A 19381-nucleotide genomic window follows, 5' to 3' on the forward strand; every position below is an offset into this window, starting at 1 on the left:
TGATTTCTATGAGAGTTCTACTTGTTGAATGAACTATGGCCAGCTTTTAGTCCTCAAGAAATGAAGTAGGGGCATCAGAGCAGAGTGAGTGTGTCATATCCTGCAAAATATTGCTTGCCCTATGGATTGATTCTCAATTTGGTTTTTCTGTCTACTGATCTAGGTGTTTTCTTTAAAAGTAGACTCAAAAGTGACAATTCATTTGAACTATTTTTCCTTTGTCCATGAATTTCTTTGTAAATCTTGTGAGCTACTTCATGAATTATGAAGTTTTTAAGAATAAATAGTAATGAACTCACTTTAATTTCCATGCCAATTGCAGATGTTTTTCTGATAACTGATCTTGTTTTGTGGAAAAACTCGTGCCTTCAAGTTCTTCTATTGGCTTTCAAAAGAATGATTTACTTGTTTTAAGTCAGATCAAGCAAACTGTCAATAATGTTTATAGACTACCCACTTTATAACAGCTTACAGTGGAGGTTCCATAGGGAGTTAGAATTAATAGAAAAGACATTGCAATTAGAGGGTTTACAATGAAGTTGACTCAAAATTTAAATGTTTGTTAATTTTGAACTGAGTGAAAAGGAAAGAAAAATAAATTATTGCAATCTTCTCCTTTTCAGTTGGGTGAGGAGAAAATAACATTCCAAATAATTGATTGATGATAACATTTGTAGATCATAAGGTGATTACTGGTAACCTTTGATTTAACCATTTCAGATTTATTTGAAGGGGCAGTAAAAATGTTCTCTTTGTCTTTGAAACATCTACTCCTCAGGCATAATTCGTCAGCTTTGTAGGGGGAATTCTTAACACAGCCCTCTGGAATTTAGTAATGCAATGTTGATAATAGGAGAGGCCTGACATTTTTTTCCAGACAAAGAAAGTGGTCTTGTTTTCTAGACAACAAGGTTTTGGGAGAGGAGGAATCTCAAGTAGAATTAGTAAGAGAAGACATGGAGAGTTATTTGGCTTGTTACTCAGTGATGGCCTCAGCTGTGTTTTTCATTCAATGGGAGATTACTATTGCTTTTTTTTCCCTACTGCCTTTAGACACCCGTTAGCAAGGAGAAATATATACTTTTGTTCAGAAGTTTTTGCCTTCTGATGTAATTTTCAGGATGGCCCTGGATATGCCAGATACAATATTCAGATTTAATTGTTTCTCCCAAGATTCATGTAAATTTCAACAATCATTTATTAAGTTGCATCTTAAACATACAGATTAAACTGCATTGAATATGTCAATGTGTGGCTGTTACTTCCTGACACTGTAGAATCAGAAATGCAAAATGATATACCTCCATTTTCCTGTAAGTTTTGAAGACTCTACCTTGAGTTTCTGCCTTAGTTGGCAAGGGCTGCTGTAACAAAGTGCCATAAACTGGATGGTTTTGAATTAGAGAAATTTTTTGTCACACCATTCTGGAGACCAAAAGGTGGAGATCGAGGTGTTGGCAGGCTTGGTTCCTCCTGAGGGTTATGAGAGAGGCTCTGTTCCACTCTTGCTTGGGAGCTTCTGGTGGCTGATGACCCTTGACTTATAGATGTTGCTTGGCTTATAGACACATTGCCCCAATCCCTGCCTTCATCTTCACAAGGCATTCTCTATGTGCCTGCCGCTGCGTCCAAATCCCCTACCTCTCTTTTTTCTTTCTTTCTTTTTTTTTTTTTTGAGATGGAGTTTCACTTTTGTTGCCAAGGCTGGGGTGCAATGGTGCAATCTTGGCTCACAGCAACCTCTGCCTCCCAGGTTCAAGCAATTCTCCTGCCTCAGCCTCCCAAGTAGCTGGGATTACAGGCATGCACCACCATACCTGGCTAATTTTGTATTTTTAGTAAGAGATGGGTTTCTCCATGTTGGTCAGGCTGGTCTTGAACCCCTGACCTCAGGTGATCCACCCATCTTGGCCTCCCAAAGTGCTGGGATTACAGGCATGAGCCACCTTGGCTAACCAAGATTTCCCCTTTTTATAAGGATATCAGTCATATCAGATTAAGGCCCCACCCTAATCCAGTGTGATCTCAACTAATTCTATCTACAACCACCTTATTTCCAAATAAGGCCACATACTGTGGTACTGGGGTTTAGGTTTTCAATATATGAATTGTAGGGGGACACAACTTAGCCCGTAATAGCTCCCAGTCCACTGATGATAAAAATGTTATTAAATTCCATTCAGATTGCTCTCAGTCAATGTGAATTTTCCCTGGCATCAAGACGATGCTCCTTGGGGGTAAACTGCTCACAGCTCACAGGGCATTGCCACTGTCGCCTGGTTCCTGCTTATGCCTCATTTCTCTAGTTGCTATCTTACACGATGACCTCTGTATCTCCCACGTGGTGAATGGTTGATGGTCCTTGTGGGCCCATCTCCTTGTTCTAACCATAGGTCCTCTTTGGCCAGCAACCTTCCTTTGAAGCAATTACGATTGCTCTCCTGAGCCATGCTGGGTCTGTGGGACACTTGGTGGCCTGTGCCAGGCACTTGTGGCCTTAACAGCCAGGCTTATTCTGTTGAAATTATTCTGGGCTGATCCAGAGAAAATATGCAGATCCTCTCCAGGGATGTGCAGGTTGGACCTCAGGCTGTATGTCTCCCCATCTGTACTTCACCTCTACTGGGGTGGGGCAGGGACAGGACGCTTTCGTGGTGTGCCACACAATTCATAGCTTTTCTGTGCACTTCTCATACTGGTGTAACATTTTTCTGAATAATAGTGTCCTGTTCATTTAAATAGTCATTAATTACATTCTATTGGGTCTTTATAGACCCTCAGGTTGCAAGGATTATTATTACTCTGTCTTCCCCAGGCAGTGACTTATGAATATGTCAGGATACTATGAGTTGTAACATCTCTCGATATCACTGAAGTCCCAAAACAACATCATTGTTAAACAATGTCGTGAACATTATTGCTTATAGAAACATTGGTTCTAAGATACGTTGTTTTTCTTTTTAAAATGTTTGAGTGAAATATTATCATGAAGTATAAAAATAACAATATTAATATTGTGTCTTCACCCAGCTTAAAAAATGGAATTTTTCTATAGCTTTGCAAATCTATGCTTACATCAATTCAAAACTTTTTTGACTATACATCAAAAGTAGCACTTACATGTATATATTCATATTCATTTATAATTTATGCAGGCGTATTTATTTTACGTCAATATGTTGTGCACATAAAATGTACAAAATAAACATTTTTAAAGACAAAACAAAAATAAGGATAAGTATGAATTCTAGTGTTTTCTTCTTGTATCCCAAATATTTTGTTTGTACTCCCTCACTGAGGGCCCTACATTTTAGAAACCACCAGTTTGTATCAGGACCTTTGCTCTGAAGAAAAACACAGAGAAATGAATTTTTTGCTCTCAGTTATGTTTCTGTTGCTTTTCCAAAGGCAGTTGATGTCAAGGTCTAATATGGATATGGGAAGGTGTGGTATTTAGGAACCTTTAAATAATACACAGATAACACACATCAGAAAATATATATGCGTGTATTTAAGTATTTATACATATGTTTGTGTGTATATACACACACATATTTAAGTGTGTGGGTGTATATTTATTTTTATAGAGAGAAAACATTGTTTAGCACTTTAAAGTCTTTAAATTGTTATCTGGCTCCAGTTGGTTTTGAATTCATCTGTTATTGGTTTGTCTGTTAGTTTTATGGATATTCTCCAGGAAAATTTCATATCTCTGTAACCCAGATGCACTGTTAGTATTTGATCAGGGATTTTTGTGTGCTGTATGACAGAAAGACTCAGACTCAGAATTTGCACCTAATGTCATTTATTTTGTTCTGCAAAAGTACTTCTTCATTTAAGTAGGATTGTGATGGCCAGGACAGTTGTGTTAGGACAACCTGCTCTCCAAACACTTTAAGTATGGACAGTAATAGCTAGCATTTTGTTGATAAGCAGTGTTCGAAGTGCTTCGTGGTACTGACTCATTCCGTACCTTTAATAGCTGTATGGGAGAGGTGCTATTATTAGCTCCTTTCTCACAAAGGAAGAAGCAGAGATAATGAGAGGTATTACAAGTTGAATTGTGTCCCCCTAAAGATGTGTTGAAGTTCTAACCCCCAGTACCTCAGAATGTGATCTTATTTGGAAATAGGGTTTTGCAGAGATAATTGATTAAGATGAGATCATAGTGGAATAGAGTGTGCCCTTAATCCAGTATGACTGGTATCCTTAAAAGAAGAAGAAAAGAGACACAGAGATGCGACTGGAGAAGGCCATGTAATTGGAGTGACTGGAAAGGCAAAGATCGGAGCGATGCAACTGTGAGCTAAGACATTCCAAAAAACATAGGTCACTCCCAGAAGCCAAGATAAGGCAACAAAGGATTCTACTCAGAGTCTCAAGAGACTAGGGTCCTGCTCACACCTTGGTTTTGGACTTCTGACCTCCAGACATGGGAGACCATACATTTCTGTTGTCTGGAGTTACCCAATTTGTGGGACTTTGTTCCGGCAGTTCTTAGGAGGCGAATATGATGGATTAAATAGTTGCCTGAAGTTACATAGTGAGAAGTCGTACAAGCAGAATTTGAGTCAGGCAGTCTGTCACTGGAGACTGCACTCCACAGCCCTGCCTTATCCCTCCTCACGGGCTAGAAAGAGCAACGCCATGCTGATGCACAGCTCCTGCTGGGGCATGGGGAATACGGGCATGGGGAATAAGAGACTGCTCCTTAGGCAAACAGTGGAGCTTAGGATGAAGAGCGCTGCACTGTCAGATGAAGAATATTATTAATGCTTATCAGAGATGCACATTCAAAAAGTTTTGAAAAACATTTTCAATACTGGGAGGAATGTTAAATATAATCTCATCACGCAGTACATTTACTTTGGGTCGCCATTTAAAAGATAAAGTTTAGTCTTGCTGATCTCCTGTGTATATACTTACATACATATGTGAATATAGACACACGCACACACACACATAAATGTGCATGTGTATTTCTTCATTTAACCAGATTCCTTGTGTCTGTCTTAAAAATGGTCAAGTTTCTCAACCCATGAAATAACTGTAATATTAGATAAAGAATTCTTTTGCAATCTTTTCTTAGAATTCTAGATGTGACATAGTTTCCTGTAAGAGTGATTTGTGAAGATGCATCTTTTTTTTCAGTAAAACTGGGGAGGTTTTACTAATCTCAGGTCTCCTATTCTGGTTACAACATTCCAAGAATCTTGGATTCCTCTTTATCAAGTTCACTTCCATTGAAGTGATAAATAGTGATAAATTGTTGACAATAGTAATTGTGAAAAGATAATTATCAATCAAAATTTAATTTGCTTCTTAGTCTTAAAACAAGTAACAAGGTATGTAGAATATTACATTTCACTTTTAAAAGATGTTACAAAATGTAGTTAAATAATTTGATAAATGTTAAGTTCTCAGGCTTGAGAGGCTTCTGTTATTTGATGAATCTGATGCTAACAGATACTTTTAAATAAAATACCCCATGAGGTGCCAGTCACGGTGGCTCATGCCTGTAATCCCAGCACTTTAGGAGGCTGAGGCAGGCAGATCATGAGGTCAGGAGATCTAAACCATCCTGGCTAATATGGTGAAACCCCATTTCTACTAAAAATACAAAAATCAGCCAGGCATGGTGCACGTGCCTGTAGTCCCAGCTACTTGAGAGGCTGAAGCAGGAGAACTGCTTGAACCTGGGAGGCTGAGGCTGCAGTGAGCCGAGATCATGCTACTGCACTCCAACCTAGCACCCCACTTCCTAGAGCAAAACAGTCCTTTCAAGTCCATTGCATTCCAGAACTAAACAGATAATGTTGGCTGTCATGGGAAAACATAGCTTTTGAGCTTACCATCTATGGGATCTTGAGCCAAACCAAACTACTTAAATTCTGCTCAGTCTTCTTACTTGTAGAATGGAAAAACAAAGCCATCTCATTGGCTCATTATGAACATCAGACTAGCTTGCATAAAATACTTATCATAGTACCGGAAGCCAATAATTATTAGTTTCCCTTTCTTTTCTCTTCTTTTATATTTTCCTGATCAAGATTACATGGTTAGTGTCCAGGCAGGACTAGAGTAGAGACCTTTTAATTTCTAGGCAGTGGAACCCTCTATATTATTTTCTTCCATTGCTCACATGAAAATGTTCTCAGAAATGAAAAGCAGAAATATCTAAGGAGTTTTTCTTTTCTTCTCAGCTTGAGAAGCAAGCCATGGGCTCGTCCCCCTGTCTTAAAAATGGTCAAGTTTCTATCTCAAATCATGAAATAATTATAATATCAGATAAAGAATTATTTCACAATCTTTTCTCAGAATTCTAGATGTGACATAGTTTTTTGTTTCTTATTACTAGAGATGGCTTAGGAATCTACAGTGGCTCAAAAATGATTAGAGAAAAATTGAGTTTATTATAAACCGAGCATAACTGAATACACTGGAAAATAGGACACAAAACAGGTTTTGGGAATTTACATATTTGAATAAAGCAAATGGGTTTTAGCTGGCAGAGTCAACTAAGTGTTCAAATTAAAATACCTCTTTCAAGGTTAACATGAGGCTGTAGCAGTGGTACACCTAGCTTTTTTGATGCACAGAAAAAATAAATCTTTAATATCCTTTCTTCTCTATATGATAAAATTGTTGCCAATAGTAATTGTGAAAAGATAATTATCAATCAAAATTTAATTTGCCTCTTAGTCTTAAAACAAGTAACAAGGTATGTAGAATATTACATTTCACTTTTAAAAGATGTTATAAAATTCAGTTAAATAATTTATACATGAATAAAAATTTGCACTTACCTCAAAGGTTACACATTACATCCCTCTGTATGCTGTTTTAGAATTTAAAACAAATAAACATTCCAAGTGGTTAAAAAGACAAATGAAAGTAACTCAAGTTATCCTTTTTTTGTGTTTACAATCTCTGAGCTATAATTGTTTATTTCCAATATACATTTAAATGCAGGACCATGTAGCATCACAGGTGTTGGGGATGTGAGTTCTAATTATTCTTTACCTTTGGTGAATTTATTTGCAAAGTGGCTATAAGATTCTGGTTTCCACTTAGGGATGTAGAAAGTTACAAAGTGTGATTCCCGTTCTTATGTTGAAGAAGTGGGACAAATTAAAAATCCCCATGTGTTTCTGAATTCATCCAAAATCTGAAGTCACAGGAAAAGCAACTGACCCCAAATCTGGAGTTAGACAAGCAGATGAAGGGAGAGAGAGAAGTAAGCTCAGGCTTAGCTGGGTAGACACCTTTAGGCACTGAGAAGGGTGGTGGGAAAGTTGGTAGTGGCCAAGTGCGCCCTGGTAAATGATCATGAAGCCCCTGGGTGCTGAAGAATTTGAGAGTCCACACCCTCCTCAGATTTTTACCTATAAACCTCACTGAGCTCTCACAGAAAAGACTGGAGGATGCTTTTTAAAACAGATCCATGAAGTAGGCAACTCAAGAAGAGAGTAGCAACTCCTCCAGGATGGTCATGAAACTATCTAGACATTTGGTACCTATTTTCCCTATAAAACAAAATCTTTAACTTTTGGGGGAATGGTAATAAATCTTCTTGCTCTTGGGTTATTGTGAGTATCCATGGCAGCTACGGGAAGGAAACAAACATAAATAAATGAAAGCTCGACGTAGATAAATAAGAAAGAAAACATATCACACAAAAACAAAGAGGTGGACTTATCATATTCAAATTACCAAACACAAAAACAAACAGAAACTCTTTCAGGGAGTTACAGAAAAAGTAATATTATATGCAGAGGAACAAAGATAATAATAACAGGGGACTTCCTGTCAGAAACCATGCAAGCTTGGGGAAAATGGAGTGATGTCTTTGAAGACCTGAAAGAAATACATGGCAACATTGAATTCTATAACCAGCAAAAGTATATTCAAAACATGAAAACAGTTAAGGATTTTTATGAGGATATTTATTGCAGCAGACCTACTCTAAAGAAATGTAAAGGAAGTTCTTTAGACAAAAGGAGTATGATGCTTAACAAACTTGAGTCTACACAAAGATATGAAGAGCAATGAAATAAAGTATAATAGCTTTATAGTTTTATTTTTAGTTGCTCTAAAAACAACTGACTGTCTGAAACAAAATTAATGGCAGTAGATCGTTTATAGGAAACGCGTGTGTGTTTATGCAAAGCTAAAATGACACAAAGAATGACAGGAAAGAGTTGGGAATTTAATGTTTTAAGTTCCTAAAATATGTAAACTGGTATAATATTATTTGAATATAGACTCTGATTGATTAAAGATGTATAATGTACACAGTAAGACAACCACTAAAAATTAAAGTATAGAAATAGTAGACGAAATAAAATAAAAATATAATGATCAATAAAAGAGAAAGCAGAATAACAAAAGGAAAAAACAAGAACTGATAAAGCAAATAAAAACTGCTTAGAAAGTTGGTAGATTTACATCCAGCAATGTAAAAAAATCATGTTAAATGTGATCTCTTTAATCTCACCAGTTAAAAGATAGAGATTGTCAGATTGTATAAAAAAGTGATATGACTAATTTATAAGAAATCTGTTTAAAGATAAGACATTGACAGGTGAAATATAAATAAATAGGCAAGGTATTCTATGCAAACACCTGTCAAATGAAAATGGGATTAACTATACTGATATTAGACAAGGTAGGCTTTAGGACAAGAAATAATATCCAGGATAAAGAGAGAGATTACACAGTGAAAACGTGGTAATTATGTCCTAAGTTAAAAATGCTAAATATATATACACTTAATAAAGCATTTCAAAATACATAAATTTTAAAAATGACAGACTGAAAGGAAAAAAAATCCACAATTGTAGTTGATATCAATACTCCTTCCTCATAATTGAAAGAACAAGTATATAGAAAATTAGTGAAGATACAGAAAATGAACAAAACTATTACCAGCTTGACCAAATTGACATTTATAGAGAGCAGAAGATAGATTCTTTTAAAATGCACAAGGAAAATTAAACAAGATAGATCATCTTCTGGGTCATAATATAAGCCTTCAGAAATTTCAAAGAAACTATATTATCAAATAATAATGTGATCAAACTAAAAATTACAGAAACAGAGCTGAAAAAAATTGAACAACACACTTCTACATAACCTGTAGGTCAATAGGAAATCTCAAGGGCTGTTAAAAATACTCAGAACTGAATGAAAATAAAAATATAATATATCAAAAATTTGTGGAAAGTAGCTAACAGTACTTGGAGAAAAATATACAGAATTAAATGTTGACATTAGAACAGAATAAGTCTTTAAAATTAATTTATACTTCTACCCTAGAAAATAGAAAAAGAAGACCTACTTAAATCCAAAGATAGGAGAAGGAAGAAAATAATAAAGATTAGAGAAAAAATTAGTGAAATTGAAAAGAGAAAAACAAGAAAATTAACAAGAACAAAAGCTGATTATTTGAAAATTACAATAAAATTGATTTATTTTTAAGGAGACTGATCAAGAAAAATATAGGACATACAAATATTACCAGCATCAGCATGAAATAACATACATAATATCCAACACTATGCATGTTAGAAAGATAGTAAGCTTATGATACTGGCAAGTCTATGCCTGTTAAGTTCAGGAACTTAAATAAAATGGGCTAATTCCTTGAAAGACACAATCTGCCAAATTCAATCAAAAATAAATAACTTGAATAGCCCAATATTGGTCAAGCAAAGTGAATCATAAACATTTGTAAAAAGGAATATTCTAGGCTCCGATGATTTTACTTGCAAATTCTACCAAACTATTAAGGATAAAATAGTACTGATTCTATACAACCTCTTCCAAAAACTAGAAATTACAGAATGCATTTCAAATCATTTCATTAGGCCAATATTTTTCTTATACTAAAATTAGACAAATACCTTACAATAAACAAAACTACATGCCAATATTACTTACAAACTTAGACCGCCAAATCTTTAGTAGAATATTAGCAAATGGAATCCAATATATAAGGAAATACATAAAAGTAGAATACTTAACAACCAAATGAGATATATCTCAAGATGCAAGGCTGGTACAACATTAAAAAAAATCAACCGATGTATTTCACTATATTCACAGACTAAATATTGTTAAGATGGCAATTCTCTCTACTTTTATCTATAGATTCAATGCAATCCCTATGAAAATCTGTGCAAGCTTTTTTGCAGATGTGAACATACTGATTCTAAACTTTATATAGAAAATCATAGGAACTACAAAAGCCAAAATAATTTTTAAAAACAACAAAGCTAGAGTTCTCAGAAGACTTGATTTCCACACTTACTATAAATTGCAGTAATCAAAACTGTGGTAGTAGCAAAAAAATAAGCCTGGAGTTATGCAAAGGTTTTTCAAGTAGATGCCACAAAAACAACTATTAAAGAAAAAACATGATAAATTTGATTTAATTAAGATCAAAACCATTTACTCTTCAAAAGATACTGTTAATAGAAGAAAAGCACGTCACAAATTGGGAGAGATATTTGCAAATTACATGTGTGACAATGAACTTCTATCTAGGATATATGTACATAAATATGTATATATGACAATTTATATACATATATATGCATCCATACATATATATGTATATATACACATATATAATTATCCTGGATATGCATGCATGTATATATATATGTTGATATACATATATGTTTTTTATATATACATATTTATGACAACTTGCATCCAGGATGAACATACATATATATGTATATATAAATTTATAAACATATATATATAGAAATATAGGTATATATGTATGTGTATATGTATATATGTATATATAATTATATATGTTGTATATATATTCATATATATAAAACTGAAATTTCAATGCAAAAATTGGGGAAAAGAAGATAGATGTATTGCAAATAAGCCTATGAAAGGATATTCAGTATCATCAGATTAGTTACGCTCCCACAAAGCCAAGAAATGCCAAAGATTACCCGCAACCACTAGTAACCAAGAGAGAGACACACAACCGTTTCTCCCTCAGGTCCTCTAGAACGAACCAACCTCATTTCAGGTTCCAGCCTTCATCTCTGTGAGGGAATAAATTTCTGGTTTTTTAAGCCACCAAATTTGTGGCACTTTGTTATGGAAGATTCAGGAAACTAACATATAACAAATAACATTCTTCTATTTTGAAAAATGGGTGTTTTTTGAAGCCATATTATTGACACTGTAATGGAGATTACCTTGCTACAATAATATAGCAACCTAATCCCCTGTGGTCTGCTAAAGCTCTTACTAACCTTAAAAAAATTGTAAAAAATATTCTGAATACTATTTTTTAAATATATATTTATCTTTAAACAAGGTTACACAGGCTATTTGATAATTCATGACAGTCAGAAATCAATTCCTGTTCAATGAGCTTTCCTAAAGGGAAGAAAATGAATCATGGAAACTTTACCAGGCATAGAGCTTAGAAAGAAAAAAAAGACAGGTGACCCTGTCTGATATTAGCTGTCATCTTTGCCTTCCAAAGGTTGCTGAAGAAGAAGCTGAAAACACTCGACACAGTGTTAGTCTAAGCATGTGCCTAAGATGCTAACATTGGTTACGAGAAAAAGGACTTCCTAGCTAAAATTTTGCAGATTCTAAGCTAAATAAAAATATTTTTATGATAGGACATATGAGGTTCATCAGCTGATATATATCATGAGACATTTAAACAGAATATAGCAGACTCTTTTCCATGTTTATTTTAACCTAGAATCTTCTGTGAAGACAGTTTCATGAAACTGAGCCTCTCACTTCAGGGGAGAAGCAACTTAGAATATTCCTTCTACTGATGCTTCATTGGGCCAGTTTGGAAGGGATGGATCTCTACCTATTCTGTATACATTTTGTTTATTTTCAGCCATTCTTCTATTTTTAAGCCTCTCACCTTTAAAAAAATGTTACATTTGACCCATAAATTATTTCCCATCTCTACTGTGTATACTTTAGGATCTAAGATGTCCTATTTAATATAAAATTTTAAAAATCACACTGAGTAGTCTTTTATTCTTGAGTCACCAGATCACCACTACCATAATGCTTTATCTTCTAAATCACTTCTACTTTCTTTACTGTTGATATGAAGCCGATTTATTGGGGTGGAACCATAAGAAACAGCTGATATTCAACTTATGAAAGTGGCAATTTCATAAACTTCAACCTAATACACTGATGTTATTAAAGAGTCAACACAGTTTCCATGATGGTTGATTTATCAAAAACAGCCTTAGCCAATGCAAGAATTTGGGTTAATGCTTTTATAAATAGGCTACATAGTTGACAGGAGAGATCACTTATGCTTATAAATGATACCAAGTTGGCCAAGATTGACAGTATCTTGTAGGGCCAGGCAGGAATGCAAAATGATGCAATCAATTTGACAGAGTAATGTGCACTGAATGGAATGAATTCCAATTAAGATACTTGCAAAGTTTTGTTTATAACATAGAATAATTTTTTTTATAAATGCAACAGAAATAGAAACTAAAACTTTTATGGACTGGACCACATAAAGAGCAATTTTAGAGTCACAGCCAATCACAGATTCAGGCTCTGCTGACTGTGCCCAAATGGGCAGCCTCCAAGCCATTCATACTGACCAACCATCTGGACCTCATCCCTTAGAGTTCAGCTACCATGTTGGATCAGATCAATTTCATTTCATGTGGCCTATGACTTTCAGGCATTAAGACATAGTTCTTCTATGGTTACTCTTCTGTAACCCATTCAAAATCTGTTCAGTTTTCAAGGGCCAGTTAACAGTCAAGGAAGTCCAGAGAGTCTCCGCTCTTATGTCTATAGGTCATAGACTGTATTGCTCAACTTAACTCTAGGTGACAATCACTTCTGGCTGACAATCACATCAGCTTCTTTGTTTATTTTGTTTATTTGAAGTCTGTAAGTTCTTTGAGGACAAAGACCAAGTACTGCACATTTTGCACTTCTGTCAGACTAATGTGCAATTAATAAAAACATTAGTAGGCTTCATCAAGCAGGACTTAATAACATTACTGATCACAGCAATGAAAACATGCATTAAGGCAAAATGACTATTGAGAATATTAAAGATTGAGAAATTTCTGTGAAGGTGGATGAATATGAAACAAAATAGATATATATTTTATATCAATATTACTGAAGTTACTATTTAATATGTCCATAACTTTAAGTACACTCTTAATTTGAGTAACTATAAGGCTGGTGTTTAGGAGAGTTTCATGTAAGAGCCCTTACTCAAAGTTTGTGGTTTAATGTGTTATATCAGATATAGTTAAGTAGAAATATTTTTTACTGGACTTTTGTCTCTTAAATACTGAGATGCTGGATAGAATATTTTTTTCAGTGCTGAATTTTGTGACCATGTGATTTATTAGGATTTTTATGTATTATCCTAATGTCTTTAGAAATTAATGTTTTTATAATCATTTATCAGTTGATTATTGAAATAAAGTTCTTATATTCCATTGCATTGTATATAATAGCATTACCCCTCAGCCACTGTGATATACATGAGTTTAAATTTATTATAGCTCAGTCCGAAATCACTGTCACTGTTAAGAGTATATATTACAATAATGGTTATCTTTGGAAAACAATTTGAGTCTGACTAGATGTTGTTCAATCCCCAGGCCATGGTAAGTGTAACTGTGGCAAGTGCAAGTGTGACCAGGGATGGTATGGGGACGCTTGCCAGTACCCAACTAATTGTGACCTGACAAAGAAGAAAAGTAACCAAATGTGCAAGAATTCACAAGACATCATCTGCTCTAATGCAGGTAAGAAGTATACTCTGTAAAAATTCTTTTCTTCTTCTTTTTTTCCTCTATGCATTGTGTTTTGAATACTCTGTGAAAATTCTTAAGTGAAATAATCAAATTTTGTTCTTAATGGAAATATGTGGGCATGGAAAAATGTCAAACCTCTGAGTGAGTCTACTTTTGAATATGTTTTTTAGAAGTGAAATTCAGATGAATCAATAGAAAAAAATGCCATCTTGTTGAGACTAGCAAGTTTAATATTTTCTAGCTGTTCCAAATGCCTCCTTCTAGCTGGATGTTCATTGGAAATAACCCCCCAAAAATGTTTCATGTAAATTGTGAACCATGATTTTGAATACTGGATTAAATCTCTTAAAAAGGATTTATATAAACTGACTTAATTATTTTCTGTTACAGATCAAGGGTGCTTTGAATTTTTACCTTCACAAAATAGAATGAAATATTTTAAATTTGATAGACGTTTCAGATATACTGGTTATAGAGCTCATTGAAGGATATAGTCACAACAAGATTTTTGTTGGATCAAAATTTTTTTTATTTCATAGAAGTTATTTGAAAACATTTTTTCCAGATTATAGAGATGCTATTAAAATTGAGTAGCAAAGTCATATAAAAGAGTTGCAGTTTAGGTTTCAATGGTATTTAGTGAGTGTTACTATAATTAAATATTCTTTTTACATTTGAGCACGTGAAGCCTCAAAATCAGTTCTTCTCAACCGTGGTTAAACATCAGCATCCCAAGGGGAATGTAACAAAATGTCAGTTCTCATGTAGTACATCAGAGGTTCTGTTTCAATTGTTTTGATGTGTGGCCTAGACTTTTGTGGGGTTTTTTTAAAGCTCTCTAGGTGATTTTAGTATTGATCGAGTGTGTGACCTATTGCTCTAAATGCTACAGGTGAGCATTTGACTACATGAATGAGTATCTTTCCTCTTGAAGCTCACATTGCTGGTAGGGCCCATCTCTAACCAGAGCTGGGAATTTCCCACAGTCTGATTTCAACAAATTGCAAGGTTTAGACTGAGCTCAGTTAAGGTGTTTTGCTGATAGGAGTCAGGACTGTATCCAAAGCCAGGTGTGAGTGGATCAGTCAGCGATCATGAGAAGTGGTCTTAGCAGTTAGGTTCCTTTCTGTGTTCATGGTGTCATGGTGTTCTCATATTTCTCCAGCACTTCAGTCTTTCTTCTTAGTAGGATTTTTTAATTTCTAATTCATAACACCCACCCCTCCAAACACACACACACACACACACACACATGCGCGCGCGCACACACACACACCCCATAGTCTCTTTCATCTTGAAAAAAAATTCTTTTCAAACTTATTTCAGTAACAAGATTTGAATTCTCTTGGGTTTGAAATCTATTTGGGGATGTATTTATTTATTGTTTGTAAATCCACGTTTTTTTTTAAGAACATTAAAATCAAATGTGGTAAAGATGTTTAATATTAAGGAATCTAAACATGTAATTCATTACACTGACATATTTCAAAGGAGAAAACATACAGAAGTGTTTCCATAGATGAGAAAACATATTTGATTTTTCTAGGACATCTGTACTCTATCATTTTTTAAGCATGGATGCAATACCTTTATGTAATCTGTCATTCATAATCTGGCTTAGTCAAGGGACCCAATAATGTCCTCGATAGCACTGTCCTCTCCTTACAGGATCCAGTCTATGGAAAATGTTAAGTTTACATCTCTCTTCAGTCTTCTTTATTCTGGACCATTTCCACAGACTTTGGCTTTAGAGCATTGAAACTTGTGAAGAAAATTGTCACCATTTTATTAAAAAGAAAATTGTACTTATTTTGGATTTGTCTGATGCCTCCCCATGATTTGATTCATAATACACATTCTTAGGTAAAACACTAGAGAAATGGTTTTGTGTTCTTGAAATGTTCCATCTGGAAGCACATGATGTCCATCTACTCATATTGGTGATGTCAGTTTTGATGAGCTGGTCAAGGTGTTGTCTGGTGTCTCAGCTGTGTTATTTCTCACTTACCCTATTCACAAATGTGCATTCGATGAGGAAACACTTTAAAACCATACATGTATCACATTCCTCACTAAAATTACCCTAGATTTATCATCCGTTGATGACAATCACCCAACGCAGTATTGACAATGATGATTAGAAAATGATGATTTATGAACTTTAACATTCTCTCTGAATTGACTAGTTGGCACTCAGCGTTCCATCACAAACAGGAATTAGCTCTCATTTACCAGTTATTTGATATTTCATTTACTTAGTGATTCATTATCATCTAGAAGCACAATTCTTATTTCAGTGATTTGTTATTCATTTCTGTATGTAATTATTCTGGTGCACAGAGTTTTTCAGATTAGGTGTTAGAGCCCATCAGGCTAGCTTTTGTGTTATTGTGACATGCCTCCCTTGTTTGTTTGGTTTTTTTTTTTTTGCAATTCTTTACTTGTTGGCATAATAACATATTCCAGGGTCATACTAGACCTTCACTGCACCTTTGAAATCAGCCACTTATCCAAAGAGTAAGGAATTCGCAGGAAAAAATTGAGAAACAATAACACACAAATATGTCTGTTTACCTTTACACAAAAAGAAACACATGCACAAAGAAGGCAGAAAGCAAGAAAACTGGTTATCTGTAAGATGAGGGTAAGCATGGTGCAAGATTTGATGAAGAGAATGATGATTCTCTCTATGCTTTTCTGCATAGTTTTGACTTTTAGAAGTATGTTAGTGTTCTATATATTATCCAAAGATTCCTGTTAGTGAAAATGATATTTGAATAAAAATTGTGAGCACTAGGGATGCTTATTTCCACTGAAGTATATTCGCTTCTTGGGCCTTTCTGCAAACAGGTTCGTGTCAAAAAGGTAGATTGAAGCACAGTGCAATTTTTATTTTATCTGAGTAAACAATGATTCATGAATCAGGCAGCTCCAAATCAGAAGTGGTTCAGGAGCTTCACTGAGGGAATGTGAGTGGGAGGCTTTTATAGGATGAACAGAAAAAGAAAGCAAAGAAAAATAGTTGATTAGTTAACGTTATACAGTTGCCTTATTTGATCTATCCTGTTGGAAAGTCCCTAGTTATATAATTATAAGTTTGTTGGTTGCTTCTGACTGGTATAGCTTAAGCTCTGTTTTTCTTCAATGTAGACATTTACAAGAAATAACTTAAGGTAAGTTTCACTTATTTTTACATATCAGGCAAGGTTAGGATCACTTATGAGACCTAACTGGCTTAGTCTTCTCAGGGAATTTTTAGGCCTTATTTCCATTTTTATTTATTTTGATACTAGTAAATATATGCCTGTGCATATATACACAAATACCTATGCACATACCAGCACACAGATATGCATGAACACATACACATACATGCATATTTTAGAAATCATGGATTTACATCAATACATCTAATTTCAGTCCATCCTTAGAGAATCACTTCTTGTTTTCCCCATTCCATATTTGCATGTTCCATTTTCTCAGTGAAAACCCTGTCCCCCAGTATCACCAACATATATACTTATTTGCTCAATCCTATACTACATTTCTAGTTACTTTTACAAGTGCTGCAGACACACCTAGACAAAGCAAATCTACCAAAAGAGATCAGGATTTGCAGTCCACCCCTCTCCACTTCCCAAATCTCACTGTACCTTAGTCATGCTCAAGATTGAGGTATGTAGTCAAATACTGTGTTCGTAAGTTATCAGATTTCTTTTATTTTCTTCTCTTTTAGTGTGGTAATGGTACTCATTTGAAATACAATTTAGTTTATTTATTTCAGATCACTTTCAATTTTAGGTTTTATAATTCCTTCCCATCTGTATTAAGATATTTTATAATACATAGAACACTAACATACTTCTAAAAGTCAAAACTATGCAGAAAAGTATACGGGGAGAATCCTCACTCTCTTCATCAAATCTTGCACCATGCTTACCCTCATCTTACAGATAACCAACTTTTTGCTTTCTGCCTTCTTTGTGTATGTGTTTCTTTTTGCGTAAAGGCAAATAGACATATTTGTGTGTTACTGTTTCTCAATTTTTTCCTGCGAAAATAGTCGTGCATTCCAAGTGTTCTTTTGTACTCTGCTTTTACCACTCAACATAATCTCCTGTAATTCACTTCAAATCAGTTCATAGAAATCCTTCTTGCTATTTTTTTCAAAAGCATAGGACTGGATTCTATGTATGCAATGTAAATTTATTCAATCTATCCCTTAGGTTTGAGCATTTAGACAGTTGCCAATATTTTGGATTGTAAATAATACTGCACAGAATGATCTGGTGCGAACATATTTTTATATTTTTGGAGGTGTATATTCAAGGTAAATTACCAGAAATGCAATTGGCCAAAAGGTACATTTATATTCAGTGTTACATTTAATCTTTTCCATCTCATTTACTCTTGTATAAATATCTAAGCCTTTCACGTTTACTTTGGCAATCTCATTCTCACCTGTCTTTCTTTTAATACTCACTTCCACCATCCAAGTTCACCACTTCCCCCAAATTGCATCAGCCTATGGAGTCTTTCTACTAATCTTTCCCTTTCATATCACAATGTGGTTTTCTGAAGTAGTTTGGAGCAGAAGGCAAAGAGGAGTTAAATGGATTGGGGAATGGGACTGAAGGGCAGGATGAGACAGAGCTGGGGACCAAGGCGTTCCAGAAGCTAACTTTGTGGGAAACCTAGAAGGGTAAGGTCCAATGTGCAGAGCAGGATGAGGCCCTGGCACCATTGCACAGGGGTGTGGGCTGGCGTACATGTCTGGTCAGTCATCCTAGAAAGAGTCAGGTCTATTGGGCACTATGAAGAATCAGAGCTAAAATACTCTAGTGTAAGGCAGAAGACCAATCCTAGAGGCTGAGTTAACTGGCAACCAAGAGAGAGAAGCCGTGTGTCACAGCATGAGCACAGGATTCTGGAGCTTTTGCCTGGGTGCCCATATGCCATGTCTTGGAGGCTCAGTTGTGAATTCTGCTTGATGGGTGAGACAGGAAGTCTCTGAGCTGTTGTAAACTTCCCACATCAGCCAGGAATGGTTCAGATGTGTGGATGAGAGAGAGCTGCCTGTGGGGGACTTCAGTGAGGAGTTGTAGATTTCAGAGGCAGAGGCTGTTGCTTCCCATCTTTCCTGAAAAACCTTTCCCATACACAGCCCTAACCAAGTGACTTTTTGCTCTCATGTTATAGATAAGAGGCCCATATTATATATGGCTACATATATATTATATGGATTTATATTTGTATTTATAAAACAAAACATATGACACAAAGGCTTTTGCAATAGACTTGTGGCAAATGCTATACAAAATGTATTGATAAGGTATCTCTTTTTCCTGCTCTGTGATTTACTTAATTTTAAGCATCTCATTATTTTCTATAGCACCTAGTTCCTTGCCAATAACATAATAGATAACAAGAAAGCTTAATGGTTGGATATGTGAGTGGCTGGGAGACAGAATGAATAAATGTGAAAATGAAAAAGAAGGATGATAATTAGAGAACAAAAACTATATGAAGCAATAGCATAAATTATAGCTTAGATTTCA

General features: G+C 35.0%; 1 protein-coding gene across 3 annotated transcripts in view; it reads left to right on the forward strand.

The window, feature by feature from the left end:
• Nucleotides 1-19381, forward strand: part of ITGBL1 (integrin subunit beta like 1) — a 277370-nt gene that overhangs the window by 92208 nt on the left and 165781 nt on the right. For all 3 annotated transcript variants that reach the window (XR_010340881.1, XR_010340882.1, XM_012440932.2), the window contains exon 3: nt 13668-13814. Coding sequence is in view for 1 of the 3 variants with exons in the window: in XM_012440932.2 (XP_012296355.1) it covers nt 13668-13814 (147 nt within the window). In the remaining 2 variants the exon portion in view is untranslated. The remainder of the gene's footprint in view (nt 1-13667; nt 13815-19381) is intronic.

Source organism: Aotus nancymaae, unplaced genomic scaffold, assembly GCF_030222135.1.
Source record: "Aotus nancymaae isolate 86718 unplaced genomic scaffold, 86718_ANA_hifiasm-v0.15.2.pri h1tg000161l, whole genome shotgun sequence".
In the NCBI taxonomy this organism is placed as follows: Eukaryota; Metazoa; Chordata; class Mammalia; order Primates; family Aotidae; genus Aotus; species Aotus nancymaae.